The sequence below is a fragment of the Vicugna pacos genome, chromosome X, assembly GCF_048564905.1.
Source record: "Vicugna pacos chromosome X, VicPac4, whole genome shotgun sequence".
Classification (NCBI taxonomy): Eukaryota; Metazoa; Chordata; class Mammalia; order Artiodactyla; family Camelidae; genus Vicugna; species Vicugna pacos.
Genome location: NC_133023.1, coordinates 10,589,336 through 10,607,026, shown reverse-complemented (window position 1 = coordinate 10,607,026; position 17,691 = coordinate 10,589,336). Strand labels below are relative to the sequence as shown.

At 36.1% G+C, this 17,691-nt stretch overlaps 1 protein-coding gene across 1 annotated transcript; it reads left to right on the top strand.

Annotated features, from left to right (window-relative positions):
- Positions 1-232: 232 nt before the first annotated feature.
- Positions 233-17,125, top strand: FANCB (FA complementation group B; the record flags this gene model as incomplete). The annotated part of the gene is made up of 8 exons (XM_072956702.1): positions 233-1,189; positions 5,766-5,918; positions 6,680-6,772; positions 11,865-11,993; positions 14,268-14,434; positions 15,076-15,506; positions 15,627-15,864; positions 16,528-17,125. Coding segments are annotated over 8 exons (2,577 nt in total), but the record flags the coding sequence as incomplete, so codon positions are not given.
- Between the last annotated feature and the right edge of the window lie 566 nt (positions 17,126-17,691).

Here is a 17,691-nt window from a genome sequence, read left to right as displayed (position 1 = left end):
ATATTTGGGACACCGTTTGCGATAGTGTGACATTGTTAAGCTAGCGTAAAAAGCTTAAGAATGTTAATACAAGTTTATCGTTACCTGTGTGATAGTTCTCCAACAAAAACACGTGTTTTCTTTTCCGCCCTGCCTATTTGATTGCAGTTTCTCTCATTTCATTTTTAGGTTTAAAAGCATCAACTGGAATTGATTGGCACTCGAAAATTGGACCCATACAAATCAGACTTAATACTGTGGATTGGCTAGCAAACAAGCGATGTCGTTTAACGAACAGGAAAGGCTCTTATGCTACAATGGGGAAGTGCTTATTTTTCGTTTGTCTGAAGGAAATTCTGTAGATAAAGGGCCTGCGAAAATACCCATGTTACATGTCAGAAGAATGGTATTTGACAGAGAAACAGGAGTATTTGTTCAGAAGTCCACTGGATTCTTCAGCATAAAGGAGGAATACTCTCACTTAAAAATGATGTGTTGCGATTGTGTTTCAGATTTCAGAACCGGAATTAATCTACCTTATATCATGATACAGTGCAATAAAGAAAATAACATTTTCAAGTATTTCCTACTATTTCTTCACAGTACCAATAAATTTGAAAAGTGTTTGAGTTTTAGACTAGGCTATGAGTTGAAGGACAGCGTAAGGGTCCTTAATGGCCCTTTAGTTTTATGGAGACATGTCCAGACATTCTTTTATATCTCTTCCCAAACTGGCAGAGTTATTACTGTGTCTATGAACTTTTCCTCTATTGAGTGGGCGGGGGAGATTGAAAATGTAGGCATGGTTTTATTAGGACAAAAGAGATGTTATTTATCTGAGGAAGGATGCACCCAAAAGCCTTCAACATCAGATTATGCAACTTGGAATACCCACTTTTGCGTATACTCCCTCGAAAGGGAAGAAGTAATAAGTGATACGTACATTATCCCTCCTGTTTATAGAAGTGTGATAACTTGCGTGCACGCCTGTGCAACTGAGATTGTCAACAACCAATTAAGAATGTCTCTGATTGCCCTTACTCGAAAGAATCAACTAATTTCATTCCAAAATGGGACTCCTCAAGGTGTGTGCCAGCTTCCATTTGGAGAACCTTGTGCAGTTCACCTGATGGATTCAGGTGGAGACCTCTTTTTCGTCGTATCCTTTCGGTCCGATGATGCTTGTGCTGTTTGGGAAAAGAACTTTCAGGTATCGTACTGATTGTCATAATCGTTCAATTGGTGTAGTCTTAGACCTGCTAAGCATCCCTGTGCTTCATAGGATTCGTCGTGGAGCCTTATTATCCAAATCGATTTTTAGTGCTGCGTTTAAAAGAAAATCATACGTTACATCATTCTTTTTTCTCAAAATTATCTGAATACTATTTGATGAAGGTTTTGCCTTACCATTTTGAGTCATAAAACCCTTGAGTTTTTTTGAAATACATAAATATATAACTACAGTTATTATATATTTACTTGTCTTTTACTGTAACTATTTCTAATTTTTATTAGCGTGATGGTAGTTAGATGTGTATTTTTACTTAGAATAAGATAAGCCTTCCGAGAAAACTCAAATGAGTTTTTCAACTTTTTAAAAGTAGGTAATTTTCTTTTTAAACTTAAAATGAAATCTAGAGGAATTCTTGAAAACTGTCATTGTCCCTTTAGAGACAAATAATTGTTCTCTTGAGAAAAGTGATGTGTTAATTTTTCTGAAAACTGTTGCTTAGAGAATTTCATTACGTTGTATTTTGAAACTCAAGAGTTGTCCTTTAAGCAGGCATTCACATTTTATCTACATATAGTCGTATCTTTTAATGTAAGGTTTGGAACCAAAATAGTCACTGGTGATAAGCGTTCAGTAACACATAAAAAGGTACAGAAAATGAAAAGGAAATTGGAAGACTGTAACTGAGTGTCTCCAATAATATTTCCCCAACCCTGATGGTTTGTTAACATTGCGTCCTCCTGGCTTAAGATGTCTATCAGTACCATCAGTTATGTGATGTGAAGTGTTGATAATTCATGATCTTCCAAAAGTAGTTTTTTAGTACATTATATAACTTTTTAAGTTCTTGTATTACTTTGGGAAAAAAACAGATACTGCTTTACTTTGTGTGTTCCCTGGCCATTTAGCTCACTTAGAAGCTCAATTCAGATTTCTATCACTATATTATCACCTTGACGTGGAGTATTGATAAATGTTTTAGAAAGCTCGAAAGGCAGGCATTTTTTTATGTGAATTATGTTTGTGTGTGGAAATGTTAGGTTGAAATTGTGTTTTATCAGTCTTTGCCTTGTAAATTACCTTTATGTTACCAGGGATTATGTAACCATATTTGATCTCTATAACTCATAGAGGACTTAAATTCTCAAAAGGAAAATAATTTGAAAACTATCCTATTTTTTTTAGCAAGTAATCTTTTAAAAAGCACGTTACACTTTTACTTCAAGGTTTTTTGGGAAAGCAATATTTTCTGTCTTTTTCTCCTCCTTTCTTTTGAAGAAATGGTGGAGGGGGAAGCATCTCATAGAGCCTGTAATCCTTATTGGGGTCAGGGTAATGGAAAGGACACACTTAACCTGGGTTTCAAATCCCAACTGAGCAACATGCTAGTGTTACCTTAAGGAATGAATTTACTTTTGGTGAACTCATTTTCTGTGTGTATGAAATTGGGGTCATCCTGCTGAGAAGGGAGAATTAAATAAAGTGACACTGTGAAGTGACTAGCCCAGTGCCTGGCACACAGGAGAAGCTAAGTAAGCGGTAGCTATTATTGTACTGGACCAGGGCTAAGGCCATCATCAGTGAGTGGTGCCCATCCAAGATCCCCTCAGAACAGTAATTTCATGCCTCATTCATTCAGTGGAATGTAGTCCTCACTCACTTGAAATGGGTCCGCTACTTGGACCCTGTAGAGCTCTGCCACTAACACATCCCCCAGAGCAGGAGACCATGTCACTCCCTGTAAATGGGCCTGTAGCTGGTGGCCTCCCTGCCTTGAAATTGTGTTCCAGGGTTCTTTCTCTACAGTGGACCACCGTCCTTTGCATAAGTTACTTACCTGAGTTTCTACTGACATACACCTTAAGCTACCTCTTTGGGGATTCTGTACTTCTAAGCTGTCCTCAGTGCCTGGTATTGAATGCTCTGGAATTGCACCCTGCTACCTACAAGTTAAGTGCTTCTGAATTGTCTTAGTAACCTTGCCACTCTGGGAGTTCTACAGCTCCTGCCCCTGACTTGGTGTTGCATTTATACACACGTACTTTAAAGACATTAGATACAGCTTAGGGTGAAATATTCAATTGCTTTAGAAACAGGAATAAAGGCTAAGAATCTACAAATAAAAGGGGAGAGGGAAATAACCATGTCAGAATACCTGGATAAAGGGAAATAACTGCATTCGAGCAAATATACTGTATTTTTAGCAGTTAAGATAAAGAAATAAATACAGGAGGTTTTACAAGTGAATGGAACACACTATCAAAGGGGAAAATTACTTCTAACATCGTGCAGTGAGAGGAATTTACTGTTTGTGGTACTTTAAGAGGTTTTGAATAATTAATAAAATGAATATATTATTGAATAATAAAATGGTGCCTTTGAGCAGTTTTGCCCCAGAATGGGAGAAAACCACAGAAGCCCTCTTCCTTCGGGTTAGCTATGAACTCATCCCTCCATCCTTCTACGACGTCATTCCAAACAGGAGTGAAGGCAGCTAACAATAGTAGGCGAAATCCAAACAAGCACAGATTAGAATAAATAATGAAAATCAAGGTTAGTGGGTTCTCAGATCAGCCCTTCATCAAGGCCCTCCGTGTACTGTTTAACCCAGTGATAGGACTTGAAACATAGCTGAGTATAAGGAAACACACAATTAGCTTTTCTCTTAGGCTTTCGCTTTTGAGTAGAAGTTGTCTCTGCAAGTTTTGACAAGAATCTGTGCAGCATGGATTTCAAAATCAAGATCATTGTCAGGTATATCTGAAATAGATACTGGTGTGTTGTAGATAGAAAGAGGCTCACATGTTCTAAATGTGTGATGTCTGAGACAGTCACTAGCCCCATGCAGTTATTCGACATTTGAAATGTGTGTGGCTAGTCTGCTTTTGTTTTTTTATTGAAGTATAGTTGATTTACAATGTTGTGTTAATTTCTGGTGTACAACATAGTAACTCAGTGTTTTATATATATATATATACACACACACACATATACATATATATATTCCTTTTCATATTCTTTTCATTATAGGCTATTATAGGATATTGAATATAGTTCCCTGTGCTATACAGTAGGACCTTGTTGTTTATTTTATATATCGTAGTTTTTATCTACAAATCCTAAACCCCCAATTTATCCTTCCCCACCCCCTTTCCCCTCTGGTGACCATAAGTGTGTGTAGCTAGTCTGAATTAGAATGTGCTAGCCATGTCAAATACACACCAGATTTCAAAGGCTTAGTAAAAGATGGGAGTGAAATATCTTATTAATTTTTGTTGGTTATATTGAGTTGAAATGATAATATTTTATATAGATTAACTAGCATAAAATCAGTTTCACTTTTTTTTTAATGCTACTAGAGAATCTTCTTGTTATTGGCTACTGGAAAGTTTAACATTATATATGTGCCTTGCACTTGTGGCTCACCTCTAATTTCTTTTGGACAGTGCTATTCTAGAGCTATATGTTGTGAGTGTGTGTGTGTGCCTCAGTGCATAGCCCTATGGTGTTTGTGTGCTGAGCACATTCCTACCAATATTTCTTCACAAAGTTTATCATACTCAGCAATACTCAGGGGTGAGTGGTGAGAGGAAGGGAGGATATGGATTTACAAATAAGCTTTCTTCCTGCATAAGTCACTGCTTTGGAATTAACCTTATAGGGGAATGTCTGGCATTTGATCACATAGACTTGAAGAGTCTCACATTCGTGCTTTAATGCAGGCTGCCGTCTATCATCTAGAGGATGGTATACCTGTGCTCCTAGGGGTCTGAGTGGGAGTTTCAGCTTTTCTGCCTGATGGAGAAAGGGTATCTGCTCCCCATGGTGTTAGTTTTCTAGGGGACTAGTCTGGAAGCTTTCAGCTTTATGGACCTTTAAGAAGTTGTCTCCTGTTTTAAACGTGGGGTCTTGCGTTCTGATATAAGCTTATCAAGTCATTCCATTAGGTAGGACGGTTCTGGGTGCCCCACTGTTTTAAAATCGCTCCCCTTCTGTGCCCTTGATAATGGCTATGTTCTCTCCTATAAGAGTTTAGGGTATAACTTAATTTCCTATGGACTCTTAAAGGTTATTCTGCTTTAAGAGCTCTTAAAGTGTTTGCCAGTACCTTCTGACTATCTAAAGTAACTGAATACCTTGTGTAATTGGTTTGATCATAAACATACATCCACTAAGGATTATGGGAATGAGGGTCATCCTTAAATTAACACGTTAGAGAAAGAATCTTCACTAGAGCTAGTCATAAGAAGTGTTAGAATTTATAAATTACAATAAAATTTTAATAAAGGAATCAGGAACATGACAATCCCTGGACAAATGTTGATAAAATATTAAACTTAATTACCTTGCTATTTATAAATTTATGACTCCTTATGTTTTCTGATCCCCTAATATCTGTATTTTATTTTAGTTTTTAGTGTTTGCAGTAGCATTTTCATTACTTGTTTGTAAGACTGAAGATGACAAATTAGAACTACATGCAACAAAAGGATTTAGCTTATTTTACATCTGACTTTTTTTCTTTCTTTATTCCTTCTTTACCACTCTCTTTCAGGTTGCTGCTAAGTGGGAGAAAATTAGCTCAGTACTGATAGATGACTTTCTTGGAGTTGGAACTGAACAAGTACTGCTACTTTTCAAGGACTCCTTGAATTCGGATTGCCTGAGTTCTTTTAAAATAACGAACCTTGACAACTTAAACTATTCAGTAAGTTCTGTGTACTTTTTATACATTACTTTAAGAACATTTTAGAAAATTTGAGCACTTCAAAGCTTTTGACCTACCCTTTAAATATTTTTGATTTCATACTTAAAAGTAAACTTGTTGAACTTTGAAAATACATACAGTGAATCTTCTAAATAATACAACTCTCCTTCCAACAAATGTTTTACAAATTGACTCCTTTTGATATAAATTTGGAACATAACATATCTGGTGTTCACTCAAGTGACAATAATACTGTAAATTATCTTTGCTTCCAAAAGGCAAATTTTATACAAGTACACATAATATTAGATTAATTAAGGAATAAAATGAAGTGAAACTGCTTTATTAAAAAAAGTAACAGTTCATGATATTTTAAGATCTTGAGCATAAGGGAAATACTACCCTGTAAGTTTCATATCTATATAAAATATCTCTGAGCCTCAGGGCTTTTCTTTCGTTATTAAAATGAGTATAATTCTTATTTTCTCTAGTTACGGAATTTTATAAAAACCTAGTAAGCTGATACTTTTTGAATCAGTATGCACACTTTAGGTGGGTGGTAATAGTGGTAATAATAGTTTCTATTTTCCTGTTTACAAGAAGATGATGGGGAAAATATGTATCTTTTATATAACAGTGTGTATTGTGGCACACCGCCTTTTGGATAAACTTGTATTGTTTTTTGTATTATATTTTCTTAATCTTAAGAAATTTCAGTTTATTTCTAAATTTCAGTTATAATGTATTGTTTTATTTATTAGAGTGAAACTTTGGATCGGAATGAAGATGATTTACTTGACGACAAGCAAGCGAATTGTTATTTGGTGATTCCACCTCTGGAAAGAAGATTGGAAGTATGTGTCTATGTTTGCTTTTTGCTTTTGCCTTTTTGGATTAGTGCTATTCTAAATGAAGGATTGAACATTTAAAGAGCTTAAAGTATAAACAACTCACTGATTGAGGGGGAGAAAAGTGGTACAGGTATCCCCCGCTTTTTGGAAGTTTGCTTTACTGCCACTTTGCTTTCTGCCACTTAGCTTTTACGAAAGATCTGCATTAGTACCTGTTCTTGCTAACCGAAAGAAACCGGAGGAGGAGTTTTGCTTTTAGGAAAAAAGGCAAAAAGTGATTTGCTTTGCAAGGAGCTGTTAGAGAGGCAGCGCGCATCCCGAGCAGCGAGAGTGGTCCCACCCAGCTCCTTCCTGGGAACTACACTCAGCATCTCAGCATCCAGCCGCCATAGCTTTGACTTGTGTCTGTGAGCACCTGTGCCTTATCTCCATTTATTCTGTGCATCCCTTAGCACGAGTGTCCTAAGGTAATTGCTTTTTCGCTTTACATCATTTCATAATGGCTTACAAAAGGTTTCATAGGCGTTTTCTACTTTCAGATAGTGGGGGAACTTGTATTTCAAAGGATCTATTAAATTTTTTGGTACCTCTGTAAAAACTATTATGACATTTCTTATAAATATACCATCTGAAAATGATTCCTTTTTGTAGTAAGATTGTATAAATTTAGTAAGCCTCATAAGATAGCATATAAGAAGCTGACTTTTGACTCCTAGTTTTTAAGATCAGTATACCATTACTCTTGTAAAGGAGCAGCAAATATGATGAAGTGTGACATGTTCCAAAGATTAACAGTTTACTTTCAAGTTTTCCATGCAAAGCTCTCTTTTAAAGTTTTTGATTTTTTCCAAATGTATGAAGGTAATGAGCATTCCCTGTCAAATACTCAGACTGTGCAAAGAAATATTAAAAAGAAACTAATAATTACCTGTGATTCCACTACTGAGATATAACCTGTTTTAACACTTTGCCTTACATATTCTTGTAGATGTTTTTAATGAATATATGCACGTTTACATGGAAATGTGATTATAAGATGCATGTTCTCATGTAACCTGCCTTTTTTCATTCATAAACATTTTCGCATATATTGAAAAGTTCAGAGAATAGTGCAGTGCTTATCTCTAGTCCCCGCATAGATTCAGCTGTTCTTACTTTTTGAAAAATCGTATTTGCTGCATCTGTTTGTGCTGTTGTGTGTGTGTGTGTATTTGCATGTATATGTACATTTCTGCAGAACCGTTTGAAAGTTGCGAATATTGTAATACTTCACTCCTCAGTATTTTAGCAGGAGTCTCCTAAAAAATAGGGACATTCTCTTGTGTAACCCTGACACCATTATTGTACTTGGAAATTTAGTGTAATAATCTCTTAATCTTATTTACTATTCAGTCCATATTCAGATGGCTTCAATTGCCACAGAATGTTTTATATAGCTACCTTTTTAAGGATCCAATCAGAGTTTACACTTACACTTGATTATTATATGTTTCATTGTTTTTTAAATCTAAAATAATGCCTTCTCTCCCTTTTTAAAAAAGTGACGCTAATGGATTTGTCAGTTTCCTTGTGTTGTCATTCATCTTTTTCCTCTATCCCTGGCAAACATTTTTTGTAAAGGGCCAAATAGTAAATATTTATGATTTGCAGGCCCTTTAGAAGTTTTTTTTGCAAGTATTTTAATATTAAAGTGAATTCACTAAATGCTTATTGAAGGCATAGTAGATGTGAATGTGAACAATAGGTAAATAAAACATCGTAATGGATATAGAACTATAATGGATAAGGTTGATTACATTAAAACTGTGGTGCTCTGAACAAAGTAAAATAAATAAAAAATAAATTATGTAAAAAGAAATTGTAACATGTGACAAAGGATTAATTTTCTTAATATAAATATGCATTCTAAAACAGTATTGTTGAATATGTAAAGTGAGCCGACCACCTCAGAAGGGAACTTGTTATAACTATTAAAATATGAATTGCACGTATCTTTTTACTCTTGCAATTTCACTTCTAGAAATCTGTTCTAAGGATATATTCATACATGTAAGCAAAACTAATTTTACAGGAATGTTTATGTAGTATTTATAAATAAAGTTCAGTCAAAATCTTAATTTCCATCATTAGGAGCATGGTAAATAAATTATGATATAAATGAGCCACAGAATAATATGCAGCTGTCAAAAAGAATAAGGCAACTCTTTATACTGATTTTTAAATGATGCTAAAACGAATTTATGAAAGCATGACTTTCAGAAATTCCACTTCTGGTAATATGTCACTTAATGTATTTGAATCAACTCTCCTGATAAAAGCAACTTAAAATAAGGGTTGAAATAGGTTTCAAAAATCTTCAAAGCTTCAAAAAGCTGAGAATATAAGAATAAATTAGCAGGCCAAACCCTAAAGGCCGGAACCCAGAGAGAGCAGCACAACACGATGCTGCTCTTGCCCTAGGAGCATTTGTACTTAACCCGAAGCAGGAGTGCCCTAACCTGGCAGAAACTACATCAAGTCCTCTTTCAAAACACAGGCTTATCCTAGGCCTCTTCTAGATCTCAGAAGTAATTTTTTAAAAAAATGAGCCACCCACAGAATAAGCACATAAAGAAACAAAGCATCATGATTAATTTTTCACACACAAAAAAATAACCAAATATCATAAAACTAGAAGCACATTGAAATTAAAAGGAAAAACTCAACAGATGAGTTTAACAGTTGATTTAAAGAGATGTGAAACAAATAAGCGAACCAGACTGTTAGAAAAATCATCCAGAAGGTAGCACAGAGACAAAGAAGGAAAACATGAAAGAAACTGAGGGCAGGCACGGAATAAGGGATAGTGGAGTGTCCATTTTGTTTCAAATATCCACGTTACCACTAGCTCTCAGTGTGGATACAAACGTTTCTAAGCATTGAAAGGCCTTTTAGAGCTGAACAAATCTACCCTCTCCCCGATTTTGCAAATACGGAAACAAATGGAGAGCCAGAAATGTTAGGTGACTTGCAGAGCTAAAACTAGAGTTCGGCTCACTGGTCTTTCCCCTGTGAAGTTTATTCTCCAGCTGCTTATTGGAGGGGATGAGGAGAAACTGGGACCCTGGAGAAACTCGGGCCTAGGTACAGGGATGTTCACAGCAGCATTGTTTGTAATACTCCCCAACTGGGCGTAACCCAGATGTGTAGCAATGAGATACTGGACAGGGCAACTGGTCGAGTGAGCTGATGAAATATTATAGAGCAATGAAACAAGCGAGCTGTAGCTACTCACAACAGATGGATGACTTGAAACCCAAGTCCATACGGAACAGTTCCATTCATGAAAGGTTCAGAAGCAACATGTACACACACAAACTGAACATATTCTTTAGGAGTTGATATAATGATGGTAACATTATGAGGACAAGCAAGGAAGTCATCTTAAAAGGCCAGGGTGGCATTGCCTGCAGTGGGGACAAGTTGGTGATTGGGGAGGACCCACATGCCCCCCTGAGGGGCTGCTTTTTTGACCCGAATGTGGTTACATGGGTGTGGACTTCACTGTTCGTCTGTACACTTGTTTTTTTTGTCTTGTGCATTCTTCTGCATGTATGCGAGAGATCACAGTAAGAACTAGAAAGCAAGTTTCGGTGACAGGCAGTGCAGTATGCGCCTATATTTGATTTGGGGTGGGTTTTATTTGTTTATGGGGAGGAGAATGAAAGCATTCCTTAACATATACATGGAAAAGTTCTGGAAAGGTAAATAATCTTATGGCTGTGCAAATGGGATTGAGGGTCTAGGAAGGGAAGGTGAGATGTCCTTTTATGTTGTTTAAATGGTTTATCATGGGCATATTTTCATAGTTTTATAACGAAACTTATAATAGCATAAAATATTGAAGTAGTCTAGTGACTCGGCGTTTATTCCTGGAGTTGAAGGAAGCAAGGAAGAGAGAACACGGGTAATTTCATGGCCTCGTTGTCAGTCTGTCCACAGCCCTGTCTTCCACTCCCTGCCCCTCCAGCAGCCTCAGGTTTGGCCCTCCTCCTCAGACAGGTCCATCTCCCATCCCCTCAGTCCTGAATCACTCAGCCAGTGAGTGATGAAGTGTGAATGATGTGGTGCCCACAGAACTAGGTCAAATGTGAAGTTTTAAAGTATTAGCTAGATGCTTTACATACCTTGTGCAACGAGGTAAGATTGAACTCAGTCTTCACTCTCCAACTGATAATTAATTGATAAAAAGAAAAAGAATGTACCTGCCTTAAAATGTAATTTAAAAGAAAGACAAAATACAGGATGCATTTTGTTTATTCAGTCTCAAAAAACATGTTATATTAAAAGCTGAATTAATACTTAAACAGTCTCAGATATCCATGTGAAGTGAAATGGCTTCTAGTAGCTCAATGATGCAACTCCTTTTAAATTTTCAGGAGCAAAATATATTTCATGAATGTTTCATCCTTTGTACTGAAATTTGTTTACCTGGTACAATAAAAGGAGCCATTTGCCCTTTGCCCAGTTCAGAGCCAGTTCCCCCCCACCCCAGTAATTAAGAGTTGACCCCAGCCCTGAGTTTATTAGCACAAAATAAACTTGTGACAATTTTGGATCTGTTATGTGTTATCTTTAAAATTTTACTATAAAGGTTATATGAACAAAGGATTTCAAGGAGTATCAAATCAAAAGTGAGCATTTCTATTCATAATGGTACCTTCTGCTTTTTGAAGCAGAGATTATTTCAACAAGAAAATCAGTTTTCTTGTTGGGGCAGGAGTGCTGATAGGCCTTGATTTTTATTCATATTGATTAGTCATTCATATTCATATTGATTCATTACTTAACTCAGTAGGGAAACAGATGCAAATACATTGGCATTCTCTCAATTTGATCCATAAACTATTGTAATTATTTGCTGTGTTATTTTCCTTTGTACTTAGAGACTTAAAATTTATAATTAAAATAGTTTTGCTCTGAGGAGTAGTCTTTGCTTTTCTACAGAAAATGAATTAATGAGCAAATTTGGAGAAAATACTTAGTGAATTAATGGTATATTGGTTTTCATTTGAAATTTATGTCTCTGGTGGTGATTCTTCTTTATCCTTTACAGGTTGGTTTCATTTCTATTCACGAATTTCAGCAGCATCTCTTGCTTAAGGAAAAAATTATTTCAAAATCTTACAAAGCTTTAATGAACCTGTTTCAAGGGAAAGATGATAGTGCGTCAAGTGCAGACGAGGTAAAATTAATCATGTGACCATTTCATCATTTTATGAATTGGAAATCTACAAGATACTGAAGTGATACTTAAATTGGAATGTTGGAATATATTAGACAATCCTGCTCAATGGAGCAAGAAGCAGAGTGGCAGGGATTATAATGGTGGGCTTCTATGACATTGAAAACTATTTGGTTAAAAAGCCAGTGTTTTACCAGTTTGCAGTTATTCTTATTCTGTGGGATATTAAAATCTCAGTTATCAGTAACCTTGGGGAACAAGTCCTTTTTGTTTAAAAAAGATTTAACTATTAAACTTTTTTATTTGTGTGGTTTAGATAGAAATTACTCATGGGTGGATTCCAGTTAATCCATGGACAACATGGGGGTGAGGGGTGCCAACCCTCCATGCAGTTGAAAATCCATGAATAACTTTATACTTAGCCCTCTGTATCTCCAGTTCCCCATCCGCAGATTCAACGAACTGTGGATCGTGTAGTACTGAAATATTTACTCTTGAAAAAATCCACATATAAGTGGACCATACAATTTAAAGTTGTGTTGTTCAAGGGGTGACTATGTTTTCTGACTTCTTAAACAGAATATGTTGAATATTATTTAACCTTGTTTTAATGGTGCCATAATTTCATCACTAATATAATAATTGTTCTTTTAGTCTGCTGCATGGTTCATTTCTAAGGATATTTATTACTCTAGTTAATGTCCCTAAGTTGCTGTGCTTTTTTAGTACTTATATATGCTTTTTATAATTTTACTCTTGTTTTGTTTGGTGGTTTACCATCATAAGAACCTCTTCAGGTACCTTGCAGTTCCTTATGCCAGTAAGGTAATGTAGAAAGTTAGCAAAAACATCTTTGACTTCATAACAAACAGTATTTATGCATGTTAGTTCCATATAGAAAAAGACAGCATACCAAAATTCAAATAAATCAGGAAAAGCTGGACATAGAGAAATTTGATGTTGTATTTTATTCCCTCAAGTCACTGACTTTAAGATTTACCATTCTTGTAATAGTCTATGCCTTGTGTCTGTATTTCAGTCTTAGCAATATGAGGATTTCACCCCAAAGTATGATTTCGTTAATGTAAGACAAGAGCACATCATGTTGCATTCCTGTATTACTGTTCTAATCTCCTGGGAAACGTCATGCAAGTCATTGTTGAAAGTCATTATTTAAAGTCTTCCCATTTCTCTTCCCTACTTGACCCCAGCGATTTTACCAGTATTAGAAAAGGGGAAGAAATGTTAGAACTTACTGCATTGAAACCACTATGTGCAAGGCACCATTTTAGGCCCTTTACATTCTTAACTTTAAAAGCAATTCTGGCAGCTAATAAAAATTTCTGCAGGTTTTAGGTGAATAGCTGGCCTCAAATCTCACAGCTACTGGCAGAAGCATCAGATTCCTAGGAACTTGTTGAGTTCACTATAATACAAGTACTCATATTTTTTTTCAGTAATTACCACGTAGAGGAGGAGTATAGACAAATGGTTAATATAGATCATGGGCTCTGGAACCAATTGGCTTTGGTTCAGATCCCAGGTCTGCCTGTTGCTCACTGGGCGTCTGAGGTTGAGGTACTTAACCTCCCTGTGCCTCAGTTTTCCTTACCTGGAAAATGTAGAAAATAATACTACTGACCTAGGGTATTAGGGTTATTGAGATGGTTAAACAAATGGATATGTGAATGGCATTTAGAACAATGCCTGACATATAGTAAACATTTAATAAGTGTCGTGTATTATTAATATCACTATTTCTCCTATTTTCATTTGTATTATAAATCCATGTGTGTGGAAATGAATGAGTATGGCCTGGACTTAAAGAAAAAAAATTTAGCTGTAATCAGCAGTCCAAAGATAGTTTAATCAATGTTATTCATACAAAAATTTACAGTTATTAAGTTTAGTTTAAGTCACTGACAAAGACTGGATTGTTTTCAGCACGCCTTGGGCAGATATTGTCAGATTATTTCTCAAAGTGGACTTGACTTCAGGTTTCCATCCCCGCTGGCTCTGTGTTGGATACTCAGAGCCTTCTTTACAATCAGGTGGTGCTTCATGATCTGAGTCGTAGTTAATTATATGTTTTATAAATTTTATCTTAGTGAATTATGTATAATCTATTGTATATATTGTAGATGTTAATGTATTTTAAAATATGTCTGCCATAATGCCTAGCCTAAAGCTGCTTTACGTTATGTTTTTAGTCTTGCTACATTTGGAAGGTTTTTTTTTTTTGTAATCAGTTATTTAAACATATTTTTCTATAAGGAATGTCTTGTTACTCTTTGTGGTAAAGAAGAACATCCTGCCAATACCTTTGATGAAGAGTTATCAGGCAATTTTCAAGATCCAGAACAGCTAGTAGAGAAGATATGGTATCGTGTAATAGAAGATAGCTTGGTTGTTGGAGTGAAAACCACATCTTCTTTGAAGCTGTAAGTAAATTCTAACATGCTAACGTCATCTTGATGCCCTGGAATAGCACTGGCCAACAGAAATATAATGCATGCCCCATAAGTAACCTTCACTGTTCTGCTAGCCATATTAGATATAAACAGAAACACATGAAATTAGTTTAAATAATATATCCAAGACAATATTATTGTTGATGGGTAAATGATACTCTGTATTAAAATGCAGATTTCATTCACATCATTTGGAGGAGTATAAAATACAATTTTTTCTTTAGAGGTATTTCATTCTAAATGATTACCCAAGTAACTCTTTTAAAAAATGAGTACTTTTTCCCTTGTTTAAGAGGAAAAGAGAAAAATCTACCTCAAAAATAAAATACAAGCATTATTTTTTACCTTTCCTTTTTCTTACAAATTACTTTCCTAAAGTCCAGCATATTTGCAATGTTTTTGCTTTCCTGTTTCAAGAGAAGTGCTATTACAGGATCTTTAAAAATGTGTTTGGTTTTTACACTTAATTTTCTGATATACTATACATTTGAAATGATAATTCCTAGGAAAGGAGAGAATAAAAATTTTGTGTTGTGTTTGTATGACCTTTAATCATCTGTTTGATTTTAAGGAATGAGCTTGTAAACTAAACTGAGCTGTATTTTTTACAGGTCCTCAAGTCTTGTGACTTTATCGCTGTCAATGGATCAAGCCCATAACTCCAGCTTTCCGCTTATTAAGTGTCAAAATAGGGTGATCACATTGAGTAGGAGTTCTTCCCCAGTGCCATATGAAATAGGATCAGAGGTAAAAAGAATCAAGTTGAGTGTTGGTAGTGAGGAAGAGGAAGGGAAAGAGGAAAGCGTTGTTTGTGAACAACCCTTGGAGAAAGAGTGTATACAAATGATTACTGCTGTAACATCTCTGTCACCACTTTTAGCGTTCAGTAATTTCTGTTGCATTGTGCTGCTACAAATTAAAGAGAGAGAGAATGGTAATTATTCTGAAGCTCGTTGCGTTCAGTGTGGCAGAATTTGTTTCAGTCTAGAAGATCTTTCAAGTGGGAAATACCTGCTGACGTTTCCAAAGAAGAAACTTCTAGGTAATTTTTGTAGGTCCTTTTTAATCATATACCTAATTGAATCAGAAAATTTTAAGAACTCCCTTGAAGTGGTAATGGCCAGGGTTTGATGACAGTGCTTGTGACGTGTTTTTGTTGTAGAACACACGGAAGATCTCTTCGCACTTCTCGCTGCATCGCGCGAAACTTGTTTTCAAATCACATCACCCAGCTATGCTCTGACTTCAGTGAAGGTGTGGCTCTTAGAACACATGGAATGTGAAGTAATCAAAGAATTTCCAGAAATTTACTTTTGTAAAAGGCCAGGAAGTTTCTATGGGACACTTTTCAACTGGAAACAAAGAACACCATTTGAAGGGACTTTAGTAGTCTATTCCAGGTAATGCATATCAAGCTGGAATTGGTCCACGGAAGTGTGTGTGTATAGGGGGGTGGTCCAACAGGGATCCCTGCAGTAGTGTTGTGTACCATTGTGGGACATGTCTAGGTCATCACCTGGTACAGCACGAGTGGACAGGTGGTCTCATTTAGGAGCTGAAGCTGTTTTAATTTTCTGTTTGTTTTTGGCCTAATAATTATTTTAAGTTTTCCTCTCACCTCTCCCCCACAATGAAATTTTAAAAATACAGTTTTGATCTTACTACTCTGAGAAAATGTAATCAGGAAGCAACCTGATGAATATTAACTGAGTTGATTGAGCATATGTATATAGTTGTTCCTCTGTATCTACAGAGGACTGATTCCAGGATCCTGGTGGACGCCAAAATCCACAGATGCTCAAGTCCCTTCTATAAAATGGCATAGTACAGTCTGCCCTCCATATCTGTGGATTCCACATCTGCAGATCCACCCAAACATGGGGCCGACTGTATTTAGTTGCTACAGTCTGAATTGTATTGGTGCCCACATGCATGCATTACTGGTTCTGTTCATCACTGGAGGGTTTATAAATGAATATTGATTGATTTCTATGGTATGTTGTATATGACTGTTTTGTGCTCTTCTGAGTTTTCTAATAGTGTGTTTGATTTTTTCATTCCAGGAATCAAACAGTTTTGTTCCAGTGCCTTCATAATCTCAGCAGAGTTCTACCTATAAACAGTTTCTTCAAAAATCTAAAATTAGGAAGTGAGGATTTTCTAATTGATCATTTGGCATTAGCTTTGGAGAAGGAATTGGTTACCCTTGGTTCTCTTTCTTCTGCCATAGTTAAGGTTGAAAGCAGCTCGGTGCAGAGGTGTGAAGCAAGCCAAGAAAAGAGTAGTGGTGATGTGGCTGCTTTATCAGAGGAAAGCATCCATCTCTACAGAAAAGAACTTCAGAGAGAAAAGAAGGAAACGTTGGGGACGAACCTAAAAGTGAGTGGTGCCCTTTATAGAGAAATAACTTTGAAATTAGCTGAGGTTCAGCTGAAATCAGACCTTGCTGCCCAGAAACTGACTGATGTATAATTACAATCTCAATTTGATTACATTTTAGAATATTTTTCCCTGTCAGAAGGTTTTGGTTCTACTTGTTTTCATTTTACATTATATGCCTCCTCTGTAAAAATAAAGATTGAGGCTTATTGTAGAATATTTGGTTTTGAAGATGCACACAATAGCATGCCTTAGAGCAGCACTTCTCAACTGGACTTATTTTGCCTCCCAGGGGCTTATGGCTATGTCCAGGGATATTTTTGGTTGTCAGAAGTAGTGGAGAGTGGGGAGGGCGGGAGAGGGGTGCTATTCCAATCTCGTGGGTGAGACAAGGATGCTGCCGAACTTCCTGCCTTGCACAGGACAGCTCTACAGCAAAGAATGATCCAGCCTCAAATGTGAGTAATGCTGAGGTGGAGAAATCCTGCCTCCAAGTTACCACTTAAGTGAAGAGACAAGTGATGTAACAGTATTTTGTTCTAAATCTTCAAAAAAGTTAAATAGCCCTTTTATTATATTCTGCTTAATAAAACCTAGCATATAAAAATCAGCTTCAAACAGACAAACAAGGTTGTCAGGATTCAGAAGTTTCTGTAAACATCAGGCCCCTATGGACATTTAAATGGCTGAGTCTCTAGGTGAGACCATTAAGATGAAAATGTTGGAAACCCTTGTTAAAGTAAATTTTATTAGAAAGCTTCTCTGAAATTGTGTAAGTTGATAGGAATGTGAAAATTTTAGGGCATTTCTCTGAAAAGCATCTCTTTCAAAAGGCTAAGCATACTTCA